Source organism: Macrobrachium rosenbergii, chromosome 1 (genome assembly GCF_040412425.1).
Source record: "Macrobrachium rosenbergii isolate ZJJX-2024 chromosome 1, ASM4041242v1, whole genome shotgun sequence".
In the NCBI taxonomy this organism is placed as follows: Eukaryota; Metazoa; Arthropoda; class Malacostraca; order Decapoda; family Palaemonidae; genus Macrobrachium; species Macrobrachium rosenbergii.
In genome coordinates this window covers 41,133,538-41,160,061 of record NC_089741.1, presented here as the reverse complement: position 1 = coordinate 41,160,061, position 26,524 = coordinate 41,133,538, and the positions used below count along the sequence as shown (strand labels likewise).

General features: G+C 35.3%; 1 protein-coding gene across 1 annotated transcript in view; it reads left to right on the top strand.

The window, feature by feature from the left end:
• The first annotated feature begins 23,179 nt into the window (after positions 1 to 23,179).
• LOC136840298 (fibrinogen-binding protein) overlaps positions 23,180 to 26,524 on the top strand; it is a 9,107-nt gene continuing 5,762 nt past the window's right edge. Inside the window, exon 1 of the mRNA XM_067106995.1 lies at positions 23,180 to 23,323. Within this exon, the coding sequence (XP_066963096.1) occupies positions 23,180 to 23,323 (144 nt within the window). The remainder of the gene's footprint in view (positions 23,324 to 26,524) is intronic.

Below are 26,524 nucleotides of genomic sequence, written 5' to 3'. Positions count from 1 at the left end.
GTAAAGCATTTTGCACTTGAATGCATTATAGAATTTGAGTCTGAAATGTCTTTATGGAATAAACAATTTATTACTTTTATAGAAAATTTTCAGTAGTTGTGTAAAGAATAGAAATTCGAAAACAATAACTTTTGTGTGTGTATATATATATATATATATATATATATAAATATATATATATATATATATATTTTATAGATGTATGTATATATGTATACACCTAAAAGTAACTTAGCATTTGAATATATAGAAAAAAAAAAACATACTGGAAAATATGGAGCTTATAAAACAGAAAAAAAATATGGATAATTTAGATTTTAAAATTGCTAAAAATATTGTATATATATATATATATATATATATATATATATATATATATATATATATATATATATATATATATATATATATATATATAATAAAGTTGAAAGCTTTGTAGCTCGCTCTCTCTCTCGAATCAGGTCAGCCGTTTCTAGACTCACATAGATAGGTGTATTCTGAATTTGATCTCTCTCTCTCTCTCTCTCTCTCTCTCTCTCTCTCTCTCTCTCTCTCTCTCTCTCTCTCTCAACAAAATATCCCTGGATTTTGTGTCTTGCTTGTTCTAGTGGTCCGACCTGGTCTTGTACTTTTTTTGTTTGTTTATTTGTTTGTTTGTTTGTTTTGTTTGTTTGCGCTTCTGTGCTGCAGAACTCTTCTGTTTTCGCAGTTTCCTTCTTGGAAATAATTCTTTATTTTCGTAGAAGGTTTTAGGTAATAAATTTTAATTTGATTGGTCCTTTAATTATAACACGATCTTCGATAATAGAATGTGGTGTAATGCAGTGCATGTGATGAATTACTTGATGTGTGTTGATGCAGGTACTTGAATGTTCCCGTTATTTACTACTACTACTACTACTACTACTACTACTACTACTACTACTAACTACTAATAATAATAATAATAATAATAATAATAATAATAATTGTATTTAAGGTAGTGTGAACAAATAACGTAGACTTGCACAAAATATAAAACTATTGCATGGGAATGTAGTGGTGTCTACAAGTCACACATTTTTAATTGTATAGCCTCAGTTTTTTACAACAACAACAACAATAATAATAATAACAATAATAATAATAATAATAATAATAATAATAATAATAATAATAATAAATCCCTGTGGTCTTTCTTGTTTGTCCGTCCCTGAGAAGTGTAGGTAGGGGATTAGGAGGGTAGGGGATCATGACATCCACCTCCTCCTGCAAATCTGTTGTCCGCCCTGCAAGGGACGGTCTAGGTAGGGGATTGGTAGGGTAGGGGAGACGTGCTGGGCAGCACCGGGTTCCAGCGCAGCGTAGCACGAGTCTCATCAAACTCGTAATAATAATAATAATAATAATAATAATAATAATAATAATAATAATAATAATAATAATAATAATAATAATATTTAGTGCGAACAGAGAGCGTAGACTTTGTAAAAGATGTGAAACTTGCCGAAGGGAATGCAGTGGTGTCTACTATTCACACATTCTGAAATATGTGTAGATTTAATGTCTTCACTGTAATCTGTACTAGTTCTGTACTATTATTATACTCGTCAGGTTTGTTTAGATTTAGACTGAAGTATTCTTTCTGTAAGACTACATTACTGATCTGATTTTATGTTTGTTGGAGGCTTTTTAGTGATCAGTTGCATAAAGTCTTTTGCGTAGTTTATGAGGTTGAAAACTGCAGTTCAAAAATAACTCCAAACACTCAGAGATGGGACGACTCGCAAATGTCACCTTTTTTTTCTTTGCGTTTGTGTGTGTGCGTGTGTGTGTGTATGCTTATGTAAGAGAGAGAGAGAGAGAGAGAGAGAGAGAGAGAGAGCGTATAGCCTAATGTCAGGAGACGCTCATTGCTGCAAAATTTACAAGTCTGCTCTGACATTTCAGATCAAGTTAAAAGGGCGCGTGTCAGTGACACAATTTTTATCACTTTCTTCTGCTGGTGAAATATTGTTAGTAATACATTAGTTCTCCATGTGAATGATTAATAATAATAATATTCATTATCAAAATCATCATCATTTACATTTGCAATGTTTCACTGATTATGACATTTACCACTGCTGAAGTTAGCGGTTTGAAAGAGAATTACTGTATTCAAGGTAACGGTTGGGATATGATTTTGGTGGTTAGAAAGATCGGTTGAAAAATAGTGGACCTGGTTCTTGATTATGTAATATAACTTATTTGATTTAATCCGATTTGCATTAAATTTGTATGGCCTTTAGAAAAATTTCCTTTTCGTTAATAAGTAGGTATACTTGTAGGTTATGAATTGTATATAATAATATATAGATGTATATACACACACCTTATATTGTGTAATATATATATATATATATATATATATATATATATATATATATATATATATATATATATATATATATATATAAATATTAACAAAATGGCATTCAAAAATAAGTGCTGCGCTAATGGCGAATTAATACCCCTCAACATTTGTCAATATACCCGCTCTCGAAATGCAAATTTATAAAAATAAAAAAATGCAAATTACTCCCATTTGATTTTTCCGTGTTGATGAGAATTTTCAGTTGGCGAATCACAAATTACAGTAAAAAAGAAAAAAAAATGTAAATCCCGGTAAACACGATACTGTATATCTCAAATATTTACGCTGGCCGCGGCGGAGGATTTAAACAACCCCAGTGGGATTTTTTTTTTATGTTCCTTGCGGATTTATTGGATTATTCATTCCGCCGATGTTGCTGATGAATTATGTCGTAGCGATGTCCTCATTTTGATCGTCCTAGTTTTTTTTTTAGCTCTTTTTTTTTTTTGATTGATGTTGGGAATCAGAGCTCTAATCATGGATCGTAATTTTATATTATTTTTCGATTTTTTTTAATTATTGTTATTTTTCCGTCGCAGTTTTTCACGCTATATAGCTGCCCTGTGTTTTTTTTTATTTTTTTTTTTTAATTTTCATGCATTATTGGGTCGTACATTACTCGCACTATTATCCGATGTTTTTCTCGTTTTATTCTTTATTGTATCTTGTTCGCCTTCCTGTTTTTGTGCAGTACTTACTCATTTTTCTTATTTCCTAGTCCTGATTTTCCCTATTTCTCCAACCATATTGTTCCTTATTCGCATCAGTATTCCCTATTTTCCACGCCAGATTTCTTCTATGTGCGTGGCATGTCTCTAATTCCCTTTCCTATTATCCTTTCCCAATATTTTCATGACGTATTTAAACTTATTTGTTGCTGTTTGATTATTTTATGTATTTTATGTTGCTATTCCCCGCTATTTCAGATTTTTACTGACATTTAACATCTCTTTTTCTTCCGTTTTTCCTGATTGCCCTCATTTTGTTATTTTGGATTGTAGGAATTCATTTCCAATTTCGTGTCTTGTAAATTCACATAATTTTGAATTTTAAACACTGTAATAAATTCTGAAGACTTCGCTAATTTCCTAAGATTATTTTTAAATTCTAAAATTGATTTTAACCACGTAGAAGCAATTTGGATTCCTTGTGATAAATTAAAATCCCGATAAATTCTATTAAAAAATGTAAACATATAAATGCAATCTTTCCATAAAAAAAGCAAATATTCCCTAGAAATTGAAAACATTCTGTAAAGAAATGCAAAATTCTGTAAAAAAAAAAAATTGCAAATATTCCATATAAAATGCAGTCTTTGAAAGATACAAACATTCAGTAAAAAAATGCAAACATATAAATGCAGTCATTTCATAAAAAGAGCAAAATTCCATAAAAATTGCAAATATTCCATAAGGAAATGCAAAAATTCAGTAAAAAAAAAAATGCAAATATTCCATAAACAAATGCAGTGTATAAAAATACAAACATTCAGCAAAAATCCTGTAAAGAAAAAATTTGCAAACATTCCATAAAGAAAATGTAGTGCTTAAAAATACAAACATTCAGTAAAAAATGCAAACATCCGCCCCCTAAAAAAAAAGGAAATGCAAACCGAACACAAGAGCCAGGGATGATTCCCAGCAGCATCCCGGCGCGTGAGAGGCATAACACAGGAACGAATCTCATCTCGGGTACACTGAGCATCCGTAGACAAATATTTACTTCCAATTTGCTACCACTTCATACGTCCCTCCCCCCCCCCTTCCCTCCCCCCATCCCTCTCACCTCTCCTCTATCCCTCTCTCTCTTTCCATTATGCCCTCTCCATGTCAGAGATTGGAGAGGGAGGGGGAGGAGGAGGAGGAGGGAAAAGAGATAGCTGTTTTGTTTTGGTTACTATTATCCTTCTGCCTCGGAGAGACTTTTTTCTGACTCTCTCTCTCTCTCTCTCTCTCTCTCTCTCTCTCTCTCTCTCTCTCTCTCTCTCTCTCTCTCTCTCTCTGTCGTCTTTGGTGTTGAGGCTTTGCTCAGGGGAAGAAAGTATTGTGAAGATATATACGAGTGTAAATCCCCTCTAATTTTGCTTTCTTTTGTTTTTATATTATTTCCAATTAATCCCGTTGGGGGTTAGTGCCGTCAGTGCACCTCCCGGGTTGCACTGTAGGCATTACGTAAGGTTCTTTGCAGCGTCCCTTCGGCCCTTGCTGCAACCCCTTTCATTCCTTTTTACTGTACCTCCCTTCATATTATCTTTCTCCTTCTAAGTTTTCCTCCCGATACACCTTTCAAACCTACCACCTCTCAATTTCCTTTTCAGCGCTGAATGACGTCATAAGTCCCTGACCTTTGATCTAAACCCTATATTCCATTCCTACACAATTTTAACGTTTTTAGTGGTTTATTGACGTCAGATAGTTGCTAAATATGCATGTTATCATAAGTATTTTGGGTTGAAATTACTTTTGTACTTTTTGTTAATGATATTTTTCACGTATTTGTCACCCTCTGTTAACCTTTTAATATTTTTACGCGTGATAGTTGGCAGTTTTGCTTTTTATCGTAAATATTTTGTTTTGAGGAAATCGTTTCTTTGCTGTTTGTTAGTAATATTTTTTTACGTCATCTTTTTCATGATTTTCCAAGACCTTTTATGTTTTTATTCCACCGTTAGAATATTTTCTTTGCAATTGCATTTTTTACCGGTTGTCGTATTTTTGTTTCATCGTCGAGGGTACGTATTGTCCCGAAAGAATCGACCAGAAGCAGACGTAGGTGCTCGTTTCAGAAGCTCTTTTGGGTTTTTTGCGGCGTCTGTTGTTGCTAATAACAGTATGCTGTAGTACCTCCGTAGTAAATCAACCCCGGAACGGAGCTTTTCTTATTCTCCGTAACGCGAAATCAATCCTGATTCGGTCCGAATTGCTATAACGTTCGCACGATGATATGCTTCGTAAACTCCACTTTTCCGTTGCTATGCGTAAAGTGCTTTAGAGAATCATACCTCCACTGTTCATAGCTTTTATCGATATTGATAGTAAATATAAATTGTGTTCTTTTACCGGAGCAGTGTTTCACTCTTGGCGTATAGTTCGGTTGCTTTTTTTGCTTGACGCAGGAATCCGCACAGGCAACTAGCAACCCCGCTCTACGCCAGGAATGAAACATTGATTTGGTAGAATAACAATTCATATTTAATATCAATATCGCCGCGAGCTCTCACTCTACGCTTTTGTGGTAATTCAGTTGCTTGTTGTAATGCAGGCTACGCATTTGCTTGTGCGGAATGCGTTAGCGTGAATAAATTCTGCGGTATAAAATGTGAGGGTTTCATCACTGTTGGCGTTGGAGAATTGTAGCCTTTTTAGTTTTCTGTAAAAGAAAACTATTGTGCCGGCTTTGTCTGTCCGCACTTAAAAACTACTGAGGTTAGAGGGCTGCAAATAGGTATGTTGACCATCCACCCTCCAACCATCAAACATACCAAATTACAGCCCTCTAGCCGCAGTAGTTTTTATTTTATTTACGGTTAAAGTCAGCCATAATCGTGCTTCTGGCAACGATATAGATCACCAGCACCGGGCGTGGTTAAGTTTCATCAGCCGCGGCATATAGCGTTATACCGAGACCACCGAAAGATAGATCTATTTTCGGTGGCCTTGATTGTAAGCTGTAGCGACTGTACAGAAAACTCGTTTGCGCCGAAGAAATTTCGGAACATTTTTTACATGTTATTTAATGTTTATCGTTCCCTTTCAATGAATATTTTGTTAAAATATTATGAAGAAGTTCTGACATATTGGAGTATATTTTTTTGTTATCTGGATTTTTTTTATTGCTGGAATTTTTTTTTTAGCATTTTCCATTATCATTTTCCACGAAATATGAGTGGTTTGTGTTAATTTTTAATTGTAATTTGAACAATGTCTGACGGGTAATTTGATGTTATCAGTTTATCATTACACGAGAAATTGTAATGTATCGTGCGTTTTAAATATATATTTTTTACGTGAAAACGATTGTTTATTTGTTTACAGTTACTTACTTTAAACGAGCTTTAAATGGCGTTTCTTTTACTTTTATTTATTAATTTATTTATTTTGGTTTCCATGAAATATGAACTATGTACATATATCATATAGTTGTATAGTTATGAATTATATAAATATAATATATATATACATATATATATATATATATATGTATAATATATATGCATGTATATATATGCATATATATATATATATATATATATATATATATATATATATATATATATATACTCATATATATATATATATGTATATGTATAATTTCCGCTATTGCCCTGAGGGCTAGCATACCATCAGAATGAGCCTCGTAGTATGACAATGCACTGACTCATAATGACCCAGGGAGGGGTAGTGGGCGGGGGTGAAGAGGGGTATAGGAGACCATCTGACATACAGTTTCGGAAAGGGATGGTGGAAGGGGAAGGGGAAAGGGGAAAGGGGGAAGGGGGAAGGGGAAGGAGTTGGTAGAGTGCCATCTGATACATACTTCTGGAACGAGATTGTCAAGCCTTAGCGGACTGTACATGTCATCCCTTGCATGCAGAGTAGGCGTCGTTGCAGACGGCATTTGCAGCATGCAGCCTTTTGCAACATGCAGCTTTTGCAGCCTTTTTGCTGTGCCATGAATCACGACCATGACGATGACGATGCTTTTGCTGTGCCGTGGTAACCAGCACGACGGCGTCTCCTGCTGTTGCTGTTGCTGTTGCTTTTGCTGCTTCTGCGGTAAAGCAGCGGCTGGCTCCCTGCCACGGAGGAGAACTGAGTAGTTTTATGTCTTTTGACTTGTTCGAGGGGTTTCGCTTTCTAGTTAGAAGGCTTTCGTTTCGGATCTAGGCATGGCTTTGGTGTGGTTGCAATTTTGGTTGTCGATTTGTGGTCTGGATGGCTTCGTTTTAAAAGAGAGAGAGAGAGAGAGAGAGAGAGAGAGAGAGAGAGAGAGAGAGATTTTGGCGTTTTTTGGCTCCTGTTGTGGATGATTTTGTAGTTTTTACTGAGAGAGAGAGAGAGAGAGAAGAGAGAGAGGCTCCTGAGTGGAGATTTTGATGTTTTTTTTTGGCTCTGTTTTGGATGATTTTATAGTGTTTTAATTCGAGAGAGAGAGAGAGAGAGATGTTTTGAGAGAGAGTTTTGAATGAGAGAGAGAGAGATGGGGCGAAGCTTTGATTTTCTAGGAAGTCTTTTGGGTGAAGTTGCTAGCCCCTGCCTGTTTGCATCTTAGTTTCCACCTATGACAGTTGCTTAACTAACTGGTATACTTTATACCTGTTGTACATCGTAAACCAAAACAGGCGCCATGGGATTTAAAAATGACATTTTCCTGAGTATTGTTTCTCGCTCAGTAACCTAGTCAGGTTTCTCCTCTGAGGTGAATGATCCAACGACTACACACAGAAACACATAATAAATTACAAATTATATATATATCATATATATGATTTTTTTTTACTGTAATATAGAGGATTTTTGCTGTAATCACACACACATACACTACAAACACACACACGCACACGATATAATTATGGCATTTTTACTGTAACCATATATATATATATATATGTATATATATATATATAAACAAAATATATATATATATATATATATATATATAAATAGGCATTTTACTGTATATATATATATATATATATATATATATATATATATATATATATATATATATATATATATATATATATATATATATATATATATTTATATTTATATTTGGTATATATGTATATATATATATATGTATGTATATCATATATATATAATATATATATGTACTATATATCTGTGTCTATCTATCTATGTCTATATCTATCTATCTATCTATACTATCTATATATACACATATACATATTATTATATATTACATATATATATATGTATATATCTATCTGTCTGTCTGTATATCTATCTATATATATATATATCTATATATATATACATATATATATATATATATAATTACAGTAAAAATGCCCTATTTATTTCATTTTTTTTTAATTTTGTTTTACCTTAGTTTTACATACACATGACACCAAGAGTCTCTCTCTCTCTCTCTCTCTCTCGCTTGCTTTTATTTCTCGATGGGACGATGCCTGCCGGACGTAACGTCCCGTGAAGGAGGAAGAGCTCCTGATGACCCACCTTGACCTACTTTTTCGGTGCCGGGTTCACTACCGAGTCCTCGAGTCGATACTTCACCTGAATGCTTCCTTTTTACGGTGTCCTCCTCTCCCGTATCATGTTTGTCTCGTGCTGTTATGTAAGGTGTTTGCCCCGTACGTAATTAGACAGGAAGATGTACACACATACATACACACACATAAATATATATACAGTATATATATATATATATATATATATATATATATATATATATAAATGTATATGTATATTATACACAATAACACACATATATATATACTATATATATATATATATATATATATATATATATATGTGTGTGTGTGTATATATATATGTATGTTTGTGGGTATATATGTGCGCGCGTGCGTGTGTGTTTTATGTACGTATGTGACTTTCCCATATGTATAAATATGAGGCCACAAATATCCTTTCATATCAATTGTACTATATCTTGGACATAAGTCGTTCCCAAGATGTAGTGAAATTGATGGTGAACGACTTTTGTGGCTTAATATTTCTGAATTTATTTATTTATTTATTTATTATTTATTATTTATTTTTATTTATTTATTCCATTTTGTAATTTCATAATATTCTGACGCAGCGATACGGACATTCCTCATCCGGGACAATACTTAACAAGTATCCGTTTTCTTTGAATTGCCTTTTGATTGGTGTTCTCCCCATTGTGACGTCACGGTGGCTGTCAGTCATTGGCGGAAGGGACGTGACGTCATCCGTTGGGGGGGTCCTGGGAGAGGCGGCAAGAAGAGGAGGAGAGAAGAGTGAGGAGAAGAGAAATGGGGAGGAAAGAGGAGGGAGAGGGAAATGGGGTGAGATGAGAGAGAGAGGAGAGATGAGGAGGAAAGAGAGGGAGGAGGAGGTAGAAGTCTTTGCGGGTTGCAGAGTGAAAACAGTCGAGGTGCAACCGTCGGACTGGTTTGTGTGTTCCTTGGTGGGTGTGTGTGTGTGTGTGTGTGTGTTTGTGTGCGTGTGCCGTCGTCGCCACCACCACCACCACCGCCAGTGAGGAGATTTCGGGAGTGCCGTCGAAAGAGAGAGAGAAAGAGAAAGAGAGAGAGATAGAGGGAGAGAGTAAGACCGGCCCAGTTTTGGTTAAAACACACGTGTCTCATTGGGCCTCTCTTGTAAAGGGGCCAGGCCTAGACGAGAGAAGAGAGAGAGAGGCTGGCTTTCTCTTGTATTTTATTCTCGATAAGTGTGTTTGTGTAAGGGCCATATTGATCTCTGTTGTAGTAGGCGAAAAGCGGGTCCTATAGCGGGGTGGTGTTACACCCCCACCCTAATTCTTCCCTCAACATCGTCCTCTACGTCTTCGTCAAGATGGTGCTCCACTACGAGGATCTATTAAACCGTAAGTTTTCAATATTCATTTTTCATATTTTATTTTTTTTTTCTGCGGAACCGTCAAGTTTATTGGTTCCATTTGGTTCCACAGTTCCTCGCCAGCTATGACTCACCCCACGGGCGATGATGGACCACGTGCGTGCGTTTGTTTCCTAAACCTCATGAAATTATCATTAATTCTTGTTTTTGTGCATTTTTTTTTATTATTCAATAAACAGGTATCAGGGTGTTGTAGCGTTTAGTAGCACGTGGCTCAAATGACGTCTTACTTAATTGATTGCATTTGAATTTCAAATGTACCATATGATCTCTGAACGTATTATTGATGTCACTTCCCGTGTTTGTAAAGTATTTTTATTAGTTAATGTTTTCGTAAATATATCATTTTGATAAATAGGTATCTGGGTGATGTAGTGTTCAGTAGAATGTGGCTTAGATTTGCCCCGTTTGAATGAACTTATTTGAATTTAAATTGCACCATATGATCTCTGAACTTATTGTTATTAATTCCCATTTTTATATTGTTATTAATTCCAATGTTTGTAAATATATCATTTTAATAAACTTGTAAGCAGGGTAATGTAGTGTTTAGCAGCACGTGGTTTAGGTAATGTCTATTTAAATGAACATATTTGAATTTCATGTACCATATGATCCTGGACACACTATTGACATTAATTCCCGTGTTTATACAATTATTAATTCCCGTGTTCATAGATATATTATTTTAAATAAACATGTATCTGGGTGATGTAGTGTTTAGCAGCACGTGGTTGAGGTAATGTCTTATTTAAATGAACATATATGAATTTCATGTGTACCATGTGATCTCTGAACATAGTATTGCTATTATTTCCCGTTTTTTGTAAATATATCATTTTAATAAACAGGTATCAGGGTGAGGTAGTGTTCAGTAACACGTGGTTCAGATTCTGTCTTATTTCAATGACCATATTTTTTTTTAATTTAAAATCTACCGTATGGTCACTTGCACCCAAATATGTAAACAGTTTTGTACAGCATAAATGCAGGTTTCTTTACTACAGCAAAGTCAAACTTAGGATAAGATCAGTTATTTACAAACTCAAAATCCGCTTGTAATTCTTTAAGTACGTAATTTTATATTAAGCGAAAATGGAATTCCATGCTTATGATTTAAACGTCTGACCAGACCCAAAATTACCCCTTAAGGGGGATAGTGTCGTCAGTGCGCCTCTTGCGGTGCACTGTAGGGAACTACTTAAGGTTCTTTGCAGCGTGCCTTCGGCCCCTAGCTGCAACCCCTTTCGTTCCTTTTACTGTACCTCCGTTCATATTCTCTTACTTCCATCTTACTTTGCACCCTCTCCTAACAATTGATTTCGTAGTGCAACTGGTTTGAGGTTTTCCTTCTGTTACACCTTTCAAACCTTTTTACTGCCAATTGCCGTTTCAGCGCTGAATGACCTCATAGGTCCCAGAGCTTGGCCTTTGGCGTAAATTCCATATTCAATTCAATTCAAACCCAAAATTAGGAAAACGTGGTCAGTTATTTATTGTCCTCTGATAGCAAAATCATTCCTTTTTCTGAAGGATAGAGTATTACTGTCAAGGTTTTAATCTTTCTAGTGTTTTGGGGGCAATGTGGATGTTGTTGTATTTGTATTGTTGTTGTAATTGGCTTATGTTATACTTAAAGTGGTTTCGGAACGAACTTTATTTGAAGCTTATTTGTTTTTATCTTTTCTTTGGGAGGACAGGACTCATGAATGAGTGAGTACTATTTGTATGAATAAAAAATATCATATATATATGTGTGTGTGTGTGTGTGTGTGTGTGTGTGTGTGTTTATGTGTGCATAATGTTTTATTCAAAGTAATATTTTTTCTTAGAAAGGAAAAGACGTGAATCGCATGCTGTCTTTTAGATGGTAGCAGTTGTTTTTATGTGCAATATTACTCCTTAAATTTTATATATATATATATATATATATATATATATATATATATATATATATATATATATATAATATATATATATACTTATATTATGTAATGTATCTATATATACACAAACATGCATACATTCATTGAACAAGAATCAGTAAAAATTGTTGCTCTCTGGAAGATTTTTTTAATTAAACATATGCTCTCTCTCTCTCTCTCTCTCTCTCTCTCTCTCTCTCTCTCTCTCTCTCTCTCTCTCTCTCTCTCTCTCTCGCTGTGGTGGGGCGCGATGAATCATAATCGTGGTGGAAATGCACAAACAGATGTCGCAGTATCATTGGCATAATAGGACGCGTTTGGTTATTATGGATCGGGGCCGGAATAGTTTGTCAATGATTCATTTTTAATTGCGGCATTTGGGATAATTGACTTTCATATCCATCCCGTTTTGCGGATTGATTGATTGATCGATTTTCGGTCGTGAAAACTGGCGTCGCAGCATCTGGGTTATTGGCGCCGTGACGATTTGTGTTAGATGGTGGTGTCCATTCTTGTGTTATTGACATTTGAATGAATGTCTCCATCGATTGTTGCTGCTCAGGGGTTGCGAGCAACTTGGTCAAAAAGTCGTGTTTGGATTTTTATTAAAATTTCACCAAAGGTGGACCTCGTTACTGGCAACATGTGTTTTAGTTTTCGGAGAGAGGAATGTCACTTTTGTGTGAGAAGGGGCATTTTTGATTGTTGGGTAGGTTAACCTTGGAGGAGGTTTGCGGTGTCTGAAAAGTTCTCTTTTGATAATGTTTTCTTCTGGTGTGAACTCTGAACTAGCTAAGAATTTGCGTTGTTTATTAATTTAGTTTTATATATATATATATATATATATATATATATATATATATATATATATGTGTGTGTGTATATGTGTGTGTGTGTGTGTGTGTGTGTGTGTGTGTGTAATGTTTTATACAAAGTAATATTCGTTTTCCCAGAAAGGAAAAGGCTTGAATCCCACGTTGTGTTTTAAATGGTCGTAGTTATTTCACTTTTCTATAACTACTTGAATTTACATTCATGTTAACCTTCAGGTTAATTTACATTTTGTCATTAAAGTGTAAATTTTATGTTACCTCGGGTTAAAATTAAGCTTCGCAACATCCCATTTTCAATTTTTATACTTAACATTCATTATCTTTTTAGTTTTCTGAAAAGAAAACTACTGTGCCGACTTTATATGTCCGTACGCACTTATTCTGTCCGCTCTCAGATCTTAAAAACTACTGAGGCTAGAGGGCTGCAAATTGGTATGTTGATCATCCACCCTCCCGTCATCAAACATATCAAATTTGCAGCCCTCTAGCCTCAGTAGTTTTGAAATTTATTAAGGTTCAAGTTAGCCATAATGGTGCTTCTGGCTACGATACATGATAGGCCACCACCGGGTGTGTTTAAAGTTTCATAGCTGCTGCTCATAAGCAGAATGATACCGAGACCACCGAAAGATAGATCTATTTTCGGTGGCGCCAGACATACGCTGTAGCGGCTGCTGTTGAAAACTCGATTTCGCCGAAGAAACTTTTAGCGCATTTTTACTTGTTTATACTTAACATTCATTATCGTCGTTAATGTTGGTAGTGATAGGCTTGGGTATATGAATTACAAACGAAAAGTCAATGTATTTGATTTTGTAACGGGATGCCGCTTTGGAAGCTCACAGTTCATTAGCCCTGTCTGAGTCATCGTCAGTTGCTTTAGTCATTGCGAGTCTCAGAATACCAGGTGGGTGTTCCCTGAATTTGTAGTTTATTTTTCTTTTTAATTAGTATATTATCATATTGATTTCCGTCCATCGCGTATGGAAAAAGGTACGCGATTGATTGATGTATTTTTGTAATCTAGGAAAATTTTAATATATTGAAAGTTTAGCCTTTTGAAATTATTTAATGAGTTTATGATTGACTTTGTTTTGTAATTTTGTTCAGTCCTTTAACCTTTATTATTCATTCTGATTTTATTTAAATTTTTTTCATTACTCTTCTTTCTCTCCTGGGCGGAATAATATGGCATTATTAATGACTTGGAATTATCAGGTCAGCGTTTGCATATTTGATTCCCTATGCATTATTGATAGTGGATTCTAATAAATGCATTCAGCATATCTTGGCTGTGTTATGAACTTATTTATGCATGTGTATGTATGAACCGTATATATGTATATATATATGTATATATATATATATACAGTATATATATATATATATATATATATATATATATATATATATATATATATATATATATATATATATATATATATATATATATTACTGTAATCAAATTTAGTAATATTCTTAACATTGCAAAATGAAAAAAATTCCTTATGTGTAGATTTTCGAGTCATTTCATAAAATACAAAATTCTTTAGCATTCCATAGCATCTGACTAAGAGGTCAGTGGCTAAACGGTTTTGTATTTTTCTGATAATATATTTTTGAAAAGTCTACAGAAAAAGGTTTATATGGCTATTGCATTTGTCAGAACGTGTTTTGTTAATTGCAAGCCGCTATTTACTAGTTGTGCTAGTAGCAGTTGTTTTGTTTCAAGGAGCGTAAGTATTACTGCAAGCTGCTATTATTGATGAACGTTATAAATAGCGTAAGTATTACTATACAACTCCTGTTACTCTTACTAGTGTTATTGTGTTATTAGTACCCCGTGGGATAACATAGGATGTCTTCATAATCCATGTCTTGGTAAGGGTGGAGGGGGAGGGAGGAGGATTTATTCTCATGGGGGGGGGAGGAGATCAGGGATTAACAAACAAGGGATGACTGGTTTTTTAAAATTATTTTTATATAATCATCGCCGTTTTGAGGCTTCTTCACGCTATTCGGCCCAAGGGGGAAGGGAGAATAGTGCAAAAAAAAAAAAAAAAAAACACACACACACACACAGGGAGAGGGATTTTGGAAGTTCTTTCAGTTCTTTGTTATCGGTAAGAATGTCGAGATAAGCCCCATATACAGAGATTGAATCATGATGTGTACAATCATGGTTTACTTAGTTGAATTTTCTGTGAGCCACACATATAGAGATTGAGGCAATATGTTTACGATTATGTGTTTATTTATTTGAATTTTCTGTTTTTTAGTTTTCTGTTAAAGTAAATTGTTGTGCCGGCTTTGACTGTCCGTCCGCACTTTATTGTCTGCACTTTTTACTGTCCGCCCCCAGATCTTAAAAACTTCTGAGGCTAGAGGGCTGCAAATTTGTATGTTGATCATCCACCCTCCAATCATCAAACATACCAAAATGCAGCCCTCTGGCCTTAGTAGTTTTTATTTTATTTAAATTTAAAGTTAACCATAATCGTGCCTTTGGCAACGATGTAGGATATGCCACCACCGGGCCGTGGTTAAAGTTCCATGGGCCGCGGCCCATACAGCATTATACCGAGACCACCTATAGATAGATCTGTTTTCGGTGGCCTTGATTTATACGATGTACAGAAATTCGATTGCGCCGAAGAAACTTCGACGCATTTTTTACTTGTTCCATTTGAAATGCATACGAGGGATCTTTGAATTAATGTTGTCGATTGTAGGAATATTTCCAAAAGTAATTAACACCTAAATCAAATCTCCTTGTATTTTATCATTTATCTGTGTACTTACTCATATGTTAATTTAATTTTTTTCCTTTACTGGTAACTGATCTCTTCTTTCTTTATTTCCTATTTCTGTTAATTCTTTCACATTAACACCATTTTCTTTGGAAACTTAACTTCCAGCAAGTGGCCCCTGAGGTGGCCTTGTTCCATATGAATAGGGTCCATTTTCTGAATAATAATAATAATAATAATAATAATAATAATAATAATAATAATAATAATAATAATAATAATAACAATCATAATATACATTTAAGCTATCTTTATTGCAAATTCCTCACATAATTTTTTTTATTCTGGAGCGGAATTCATTACTAACGTTAATTTTTCATTAGAGAATCCTTCACCTCATTTGTCATCTGTCCAGGATACCACTAGTCAGATCCTTCAAGGATCCTCGAAATATGCACAGGCATTACGGCACAAACTATGTACACAGTATGAAGGAACACGAAACGGAATCCATAATAGGTTGGATTAGGAAACCTCTCTTGACATGGGCGCCCGCAGCATGTTTCCAAGGGGCGGGGGGGGGCGCAAATCTTAATACATACGTGGATAGTATCCGGTATCAAGCAGATAAACACTTTTGACCCCTTTGAACCAGCAGGTTAATTCCAAAAACAGTATCAGTGCCTGCATTTCTTTGACGAATAAAGCAGTTATGTATATATATATATATATATATATATATATATATATATATATATATATATATATATATATATATATATATATGTGTGTGTGTGTGTGTGTGTGTGTGTGTGTGTGTGTATGTGTGTGTGTGTACACATATACAATTTTTCCCTAACCAGGATTTCGGGGGAGGCCCCTTGCCCCTGCATGCGGGCGCTCATGTTCTTGACAACCATTGGTGACAACTTTCAGTCCTGATTACACTTTTATGTTTGTGAAGGCTCCTGCTGAACACACACACACACACACACACACACACACACACACACACACACACACACACACACGTCCCCTGCTTAAAAAAGATCTTTCGTCTGAATTAATACCAACGCTTTTCTCAAAGCGTTCGTCACTTTAAAAGATTTTTTTTTTTTTTTTTTTTTTTTTGAGGGGGCGTGCTGGCAAAGGTTTGGGATTTAGATCTTTTGGCGTTAAGGTCTTTCCTCTTATTTGAAATGCAGAGTAAAATTTTGAAATATCAGTGTAAGTCGTTTTTTTTTAAATAGTTAAGTTGGATTGCGTAAGCTAAAACTTTACTACATATTTTTTTAGAATTTGAATTGAAGTTTTTTTTTTTTTTTAATCTTACGGTCTTTAGGTTAACTCTTACGTAAAAATCCCAGGTGAATTTATTCAAATATATTTCAGTCATGTTTGGGCTTTGAGTTAGAATGGATAAAGTGATGAACGTTTTGTACGAAAGCTATGAAATTCACGCAAATCTTTTTTGCCTATTTTATTTTTTCGGTTTGAGAAGTCGCACATAAAATGTTTTTAGAAATATTCCTTTCATTGGTTGAGTCATGGTACAGATATTCCGTGAACTGAAGATGTTTTCAGTTTGGTTTATTGATCAAAGTTTACTACTGAAAATAATTGCATATATATATATATATATATATATATATATATATATATATATATATATATATATATATATATATATAATATATATATAATTTCCTCAGAAATTCTGACTCAGAAATGTAAGCCTTTGCAAAAAAAAAGCAATGATTTAATAAAATTTTCCTGGTAGACTCCAAGGGCCATTTTCACCTATTATAATTTTGAAAATTGTTTCTGTTGATGAAAAGGGAAATGCAATAATCATTTAGAGGCAAAAGAATAATTAATTTTTATTAAGGAAAGTCTCAGTATAGGTTGCATGAGCAATATATCCTCGGCATGCAAATTAGTGATTTGCATGAAGCGTAAGTGCCCCGTTTTACCCATAAAATGTATTTTTAGTGTTGCAAGCAATATTTTTTTTTACCTTTGTCATGAAGAACTTGACACCCAGAATAATTTCGGTTTTGTGACCCTTCTTTTTGTAATTAAGTTTTGCAACCTTTCTTTTTGAAATTAGGTTTTGCAATCCTCCTTTATGGAGTTGGATTTTGTAAACCTTGTTTTTGGAATTAAGTTTTGTAACTTCTTTTTAAAATAAAGTTTTGTAACCCTTCGTTTGTGAAATTAGGGTTTTGTAACCTTTCTCTTTGGAATTGGATTTTGTAACCCTTCTTTTGGGAATTAAGCTTCGTAACCCTTATTTTTGAAATCAAGCTTTGTAAACCTCTTTTTGAAATTAGGTTTTGTAAGCCTCTTGTTTAAGTTAGGTATATTTATTGTGAATAATAATAATAATAATAATAATAATAATAATAATAATAATAATAATAATAATAATAATAATTATGGTAAATGTGTGTGTCTGTTGATTGTTCTAGGAGAAAGCATATTCATGGTGAATATAATAATAATAATAATAATAATAATAATAATAATAATAATAATAATAATAAATAAGGTAACTGTGTGGGTATGTTGATTATTCCAAGAGAAAGCATAGTCACGGTGAATAATAATAATAATAATAATAATAATAATAATAATAATAATAATAATAATAAATAGTTTCACCTTGCCAGTTGAGTGAGAGGTTTCCTAAGCGGAAACGAAGGGCCTTGAAGCTGTCTCCTTTCTCTTTGAACTTGTTTTGTCTTTCTATACCAAAGCAAGTGTCTGTTTTTTTTTTTCTAAATACCAAAGAGAGACCTTTTTTCTTTGTACGGTAAAGCGCGTCTTTGTTTTCCTTTACTAAAGCGCGTCTTAAATATCAGAGAGAGACTTTTTTTTCTTTTGTATGATAAAGTGGGGCTGTTTTTTCAGTAATTACTAAAACGTGTCTTTGTTTCTTTATGTGTGAAGTTAAGTGTGTTTTTTTCCTTATATGTGGAAATGGAGTCTCCGTATTTATTTATTAAACAGTCCTTTTTTTTTGTATATTTACGAAATTAACTTTTTCTTTAAATACTTAAAGGGATTCTATTTTTCCTCTGTTTACTAAATATTGTCATTTTGTATTATTTACGAAATTCAGTGTGTTTTTCGTTATATTAGAAGGGGTCAGTTTTTTCTTTATTTACGAAATGAAGCCTGATTTTCTCTATATGCCAAAGGGAAGTCTTGGCAACTTTTATGGTATATATACCTGAACAAGTCTGTCTTTATCTACAATATTCTAAAGATAAAGCTATCATGTGTTGCTTTTTATGTGGTAAAGGTGGTATGTTGTTTTTACCCATTTACTCGAAGTGATTCTTTGCAATTTCATAAGAGACTTTTTTTTTATTTTTTATTTTATTTATTTATTTTTTTTTGCATGGGGAGGTATATGTTGATCCTAAAGTAAAAATAAATATACAAGCTTTTTATTTTATGTAAATTCATTTGTGAAATTCATTCTCTCTCTCTCTCTCTCTCTCTCTCTCTCTCTCTCTCTCTCTCTCTCTCTCTCTCTCTCTATCAGTGTACTTTCATCGTTATATCTTTTCTTTTGTACTTTCGTGATATCACCTTTTCTTTGCGATATAATTACGATTAACTGCCGTATATTATTAAAGAGCACTTATAAGGAAAAAAATTAAAATTTTGCCTCTCGTAGGCGTTTTGACAGCACCCGTCGCGCCCCCCAAAAGCAGAAATGATTGAATGCCACGCAGAATTTTCCCCCGTTAATAAGGGAAATGAATGTTGAACTGGAAAATATTTAGATTTTTTTTCATCAATGGCCGGATGTCTTGTTATTGTCCAGCGTCCGTCGGTGAATAGGCGCTGGAAATTGATGAGTGTGTTTGGTAATTTTTTTTTTTTTTATTCTCTTTTAGTTTTCTGTAAAGAAAACTATTGTGCCGGCTTTGTCTGTCCGTCCGCTCTCTATTCTGTCCGCACTTTTTTCTGTCCTACCTCAGATCTTAAAGACTGCTGAGGCTATAGGGCTGCAAATTGGAATGTTGATCATCCAACCTCCAGTCATCAAACATACCAAATTGCAGCCCTCTAGCCTCAGTAGTTTTTATTTGATTTAAGGCTAAGTTAGCCATGATCGTGCTCCTGGCAACGCTACAGGTGCCAACAAGACAGGCCACCACGGGCCGTGGCTGAAAGTTTCATGGGCCGCGGCTGAGAGTTCATACAGCATTATACGCTACACAGAAAACTTCGGCGCATGTTTTACTTGTTTATTTTGTAATTATTTTAATAGTTCACGTGCTTATAGCAGCTTTTAATGAATTAATTGTTATTCTAATTGATGACATACATTTATATGACATGCATTTATATGTCATTCGTCATTCCCCCGAATTGAGTGGAGTAATTTATTCATAAATGGCGAACAAAAATTGCTTTTCTTTCTCCCAACAAGTCGCCATTTTGCCTTTTACTGAAAATCTGCTCTGAAATTTAATGGCATATTGATTGTTATGTACAACATATCATCCTGCGATGAATGATTAAATAATGAATAATAATAAAAAATTATAATAGCGAAATTCCTCGAAACCGCATGCACGATGAAACGGCACCGTGGGCGTGGATCGTGGGCGTGGGATTGTGCATTGCGTCATCTTCTTTGGTGTGGGGGGATGGGGGGAGTGGAGAGACGGGGCGGTATCAAGCAGCAGCACCAGAAGTGGCATCGGCAGTGCTAAAGGGTTCTATGTTGTCTTTGGAACTAGGAGTCAGGAAGGGAAAGAAGGAGTTGGGGAGTTTGGGAGGAAAAGGGGAGGGTTTGGGTAGGTTGTCTGGGTGGGGGTGGGCGTGGTGGTATTCCCTCCTCCCTTCCTCCTCCCATTCCTCCCCCATTCCACTCCCTCCCTCTTTTAACACCAAGACGTTTGTAGAGCTTCGGGAAGCCTCCCAACGGGAGAGGAGAGTTGGTGGGGGACCGCTCCTCCTCCCTTCTCCAGTAAAGCTGCTATGAAGGGGGAAGCATGTTTGAGCGTTCATGTGGAGTCTCCCTTTGCCAAAATACATACAAAATATTGTTGTCTTTTATCATATATCTTTCGTATTTTATGAAGGGAATATAGTTTTATAGAAGAGAGTCGGCTCCGTGGACAGACTGCTGAATTTCCGTCAGGAGAAAGCGCTTAGGTTTTTGTCGTGAATTGCTGGCGGGGTTGGTGAAGCCTTTGAAAGGACATACGTATGTGCCGTTATATACGTGTTTGTTTGTTTGTTTGCTGCAATGATCGCACGCGCGTACGTTCAATTTCACTTAAGTTATAAGTTTGTACGCTATGAATAGTAGGTGTGTAGAGTAAGATTTTACACAACCTAAGTCTCTCTCTCTCTCTCTCTCTCTCTCTCTCTCTCTCTCTCTCTCTCTCTCTCTCTCTCTCTATATATATATATATATATATATATATATATATATATATATATATATATATATATATAATTGATGGTTTATTTGAACAGTTAGGTAAATAAAAACTCCACTTTAACGGTTAGGCACGTTGGATGTGGTCATGTTTTCCAGTTATTTTTCTATATTTACTTCCTAATTTTCCCCAAACACTTTTTTATTAATTCACTTGAATATTTCCTCTTTTCAGTTTGTAATTTTTATATTCGTCGGTCGTTTATTTGTATTTTCGCAAATACTATTTGATCACGTTTTAGCAATTTTGGTTAATCCTTCCGAGTATTTTTTTATTCAGTTTTCTTTGTTCTTGTAAGTGTCTTCTTAACACTTTCTGGGTGTCAGTATCGTTTCGTTATTCTTACCTATTTTTTGGGGTGCTTATTTTCTCTTAGAGTTTTTTTTTAGACATCCGTGCGATAAACCAGAGACAGATCATAAAATTTTTCCGCACGAATTAATATGATCTTTCTCTCTTTAACATACGTCTGAGCACTTTAATTGGTTACTGACAGGTTTTATTATGTGTTTATTTTAAATTTACTTTTTTTTTTTTGTATTGTCTAGAGTTGTTCTGTCGGCGTAATACCGGGTACATAATTCTCAGCGTCGGTGAACAGAGGCACAGTGGGGTTTAGCAATCCACTTCCGCAACCGCCATGGTTAGGAATCTGATCGCTGATATATTTGAGAACCTTATATATATATATATATATATATATATATATATATATATATATATATATATATATATATATATATATATATATATATAGAGAGAGAGAGAGAGAGAGAGAGAGAGAGAGAGAGTTACAAACTATGAGCATCAAGTGGACTCAATGTGTTCATGGGAAGAGAGAGAGAGAGGGGGAGGAACAGCTTGAAAACAATTTGCTTTCACGCATGTCCCGATTTCCTCCTGAGAGAGAGAGAGAGAGAGAGAGAGAGAGAGAGAGAGAGAGAGAGGGAGAGAGAGAGAGAGAGACGTTTTTGTACATTTGTTTGCGAAATTTTCTTAGTTATTTTATTATTTAATCTTCAGAATCAGTGTTTTGTTAAATATAATCCCAGGCAATATGTGCTTAACGCGGCAAATTTATTTTTATTTAATTATTATACCTCTTCGTTCATCATCATCATGATCATCATCACCACATTATCTCATACCCCTACATTCATCATCATCATCATCATCATCATCATCATCATTCTCACTGTCGCATTCATCACCATCCTCACCATCATCATCCCATACCCCCACATTCATCATCATTATCACTGTAGCCTTCATCATCAACTTCACCATCCTCACCATCATCTTCACCATTATGATCACCATCATCATCCCATACCCCTCACATTCATCATCATCCTCATCACTGTATCCTTCATCATCTTCACTGTCCTCACCATCATCATCCCATACCCTTGCAATCATCATCATCATCATCACTGTAGCCTTCATCACCATCCTCACCATCATCATCTCATTCTCTTATAATCATCATCACATCATCATCACTGTAGCCTTCATCACCATCCTTACCATCATCATCCAATACTCTTACAATCATCATCATCATCACTGTATCCATCATCTTCACCATCATCATCCCATACCCTTACAAACCTCATCATCATCATCACCACTGTAGCCTTCATCAGCATCCTCACCATCCGCACCATCACCATCATTATCACTATCATCTGGGTCTGTGGCCAACTTTTTTTCGGGAGGTGTCCTTGGCCCCCGCCCGACACCTTCGATCTCCTCGAGTTTCCGCATCTTTATTAGACCGAGTTAGAGTCGGCCATGATTAGCATCTCGCTCGTCACCTGATCGCGGATGTGTGTGACGTCATCCGAAACGGAGGGGGAGGAGGAGGAGGAGGAGGAGGAGAAGGAGAGGGAGGAGGAGGAGGAATAAGGAGGAGATAAAAATTAATAAGGAAGAGGAAGAGTGGAAATGATGTAAAGAAGAAGAAGAAGAAGATGAGGAGGAGGAAGAGGAGGAGGAGGAGGAGGAGGAGATGAAAAGGATTAACGAAGAGGAGGAGTGGAAAATAATGGGAGAAGAAGAACAAGAAGATGAAGAAGAGGAGGAGGAGGAGGAGGAAATAAAAAGGAATAATGAAGAGGAAGAGTGGAAAATGATGTAGAGAAGAAGAAGAAGATAAAGAAGAGGAGGAGGAGGAGAAGGAGGAGATAAAGATGAATAAGCAAGAGGAAGAGGGGAAAATGATGTCTAGAAGAAGAAGAAGAAGAAGAAGAAGAAGAAGAAGAAGAAGAAGAGAAAGAGATGAGGAGGAGGAGGAGGAGGAGGAGATGAAAATGAATAAGGAAGAATATGGGAAAGTGATATAGAGAAGAAGAAGAAGAAGAAGAAGAAGAAGAAGAAGAAGAAGAAGAAGAAGAAGAGGAGATAAAAATGAATAAGGAAGAATAGGGGAAAGTGATAGTGAGAAAAAGAAGAAGAAGAAATAAAAATGAATAAGGAAGAATAGGGAAAGTGATAGTGAAAAGAAGAAGAAGAAGAAGAAGAAGAAGAAGAAGAAGAAGAAGAAGAAGAAGAAGAGAACGCTGTGAAGAGGGAGGAGGAGGAGGAGGAGGAGGAGGAGGAGAACGAGGAAGGAAGCACATTTTGAAATATATTTTGTAGTTATTATATGTAGTAAGACAACAGAACCATTGAAATGTATTTCATAGCTATTGTACAGTAAGACAGCAAGCCCATTGAAATATATTTTGCATTTAAATAGCAAATCATGCAAAAGTATTTTATTGGGAAATAACAACTTGCCTACTTATAAGACAGGTTTGGCCGCGTTCAGTCGGGCAACAGAACATCGCAGAATTACCTCTTCCCGGAAGTGGTGTAACTTTGGGAGAATTAATTGTTAAGTACGAGCAGTAATTACTGTTTTTTTTTTTCATTTGACCTCAGACGAATTGCTCCATTTGTAGCTTAAATGAGGTCATCTGATGTAATTACCTGTTGAGTCTTGTGTGTGTGTGTGTTGGCACATGCATTTGTAACTGGGCCGCTCTCTCTCTCTCTCTCTCTCTCTCTCTCTCTCTCTCTCTCTCTCTCTCTCTCTCTCTCTCTCTCTACCTGTTGAGTTTTGTGTTGTCACATGCATTTGTAACTGGTTCTTAGGGGAAGGAGAACTAGTCAGGTCTCTCTCTCTCTCTCTCTCTCTCTCTCTCTCTCTCTCTCTCTCTCTCTCTCTCTCATTACCTGTTGAGCATTGTGTGTTGTCTTATGCGTTTATAACTGGTTCTTAGGCGAAGGAGAGCCAGCCATGTTCTCTCTCTCTCTCTCTCTCTCTCTCTCTCTCTCTCTCTCTCTCTCTCTCTCCCCCCTTTACCTCTGCGTGACCTTGAAATTATTATTATTGATGATGGTATGTACACTATTACTTTCAATAAAAATAATAGCGGTGATGATAATAGATGATAACAGGATGATTAAAACTTTTATAAAAATATTACTAAAATAATTTTTTTTTCGAAGAGGAAAATTCAGATAGAATTTGGGACCTGGTGTTGACGTTGGCACGTAATGAGGCTCATTACGACAGGGCATGCCGGGTATTTCAGACGCCTGAATTCCACTGCAATGTTTGAAATGCAATGATGATTTTGCTAATTTGTGCAATAACACACTGTCAAGTGTATATGCTTTGAAATTGTCTGTGTCTTACGTTCGTATTATTGTATTAGTTAATGATTGTTATTTTTTTAGGTTCATTGATATTAACTGTTATTGTTATTAACTTTGTAGAAATAATAACAAATTAACTATTTAGATTTATTTATGCTACGAATCTCCAAATCCACTGATATTGCAGACAGAGTAAATAAACCATCCCCCTTGTATTTTTCAGCACACTGAATAATATTCAGTTACCGGATTATAATAGTCGAATTTCAATGAGGGTGATTTACCATACTCCTGTAGCAATATGACCGGTGAATTGATAAACAACCTTCTCATATTCTGGTGTGTGAAATGGATATGCAAATGCGTTTGTCTTTTTTGTGAAGATGAGAACGGAATAGTTTGTGTGCAAGCGCCACCGTGGACTTCTGGGAGCGGAGAATGATCGGTTGTGTCAGTTTCATCGATGGTTGGTGCATTTTGACCTTTGTGTTGGGTTTTTCTTTGTCGTTTATATTTTGTTTTTGTTGTCTTGTTTGTTTGTTTTTCCTTATGAAGGCTGTTGGTGTTTTAGTAACATATGATTTAAAGCACTCTTTGAAATTTTTGGTGGGTTAAAAATTTTTAGATTTTTCATTCTGACCTTTGTGTATGGGTTTTTCTTCATCGTTTATATTTTATAAACGATGAAGAAAACCCCACAAAGGTCAGAATGAAAATCTACAGTTTTACAGTTTATTTAAATTGTTGACAATGGTTGAAAGTAGGTGTAACGGGATGTTTTCTGTTACTAATAACGAATACCATTGCAAATTACAAAATGCAATTTGATCGACGAGTAGTAGAACAAAGATACTGACATTGAAAGGACTAATGTTATTGCAACTTAACACTTTTGTATGTGGTGGTGCGATCACTTTTGTATTCTAGGTGTCAGTTTTTAAACCTTTAGTTTTCTGTCAAAGAAAACTATTGTGCCGGCTTTATCTGTTCGTCCGCACTTTTTTCTGTCCGCCCTCAGGTCTTAAAAACTACTGAGGCTAGAGGGCTGCAAATTGGTATGTTGATCATCTACCCTTCAGTCATCAAACTTACCAAATTGCAGCCCTCTAGCCTCAGTAGTTTTTATTTTATTTAAGGTTAAAGTTAGCCATAATCGTGCTTCTGGAAACAAAATAGGATAGGCCACCATCGGGCCGTGGTTAAAGTTTCATGTGCCGCGGCTCATACAGCATTATTCTGAGACCGCCGAAAGATAGATCTGTTTTCGGTGGCCTTTATAAGCTGTAGCGGCTGTACAGGAAACTGGATTGCGCCGGAGAAACTTCGACGCATTGGTACTTGTTTTTTACTGTTAAGTTTGACAAATGTCTTGCATTGACCGATCATACACGTAGTTTAACATATTTTTATCAAAGCTAAAGACTCACAGGGAGTTTGTCTGTTTGTCTCTTAGACTGAATACCAGCACTAGTTAACAGAACCATAAAAAGGGTACTTCCTAAGATATGAATTTCAGCGAAAGATTGGCCACTCAGTTAAAGATACCAAGATTAATGAAACATATCAGAGTCAGTGAGTTAATATGAAAGGCAGTGAAAGATTCCCAGTTCACTGAAAGGAATCAGAGGCAGTGCAAGATTCCCAGTTCACCGAAGAAATTTAAAGGCATTGAAAGATTCCCAGTTCTCTGAAGAAATATGAAAGGCAGTGAAAGATTCCCAGTTATTCCCAGTTCACTGAAGAAATATGAAAGGCAGTGAAAGATTCCCAGTTCACTGAAAGAAATCAGAGGTAGTGCTAGACTGCAATGAAAGATTGATAGTTCAGTGAAACACATCCAAAATTGAGGAGGATTTTGCAAATTCAGTGATAGATATGAGGCTCGATCGCAA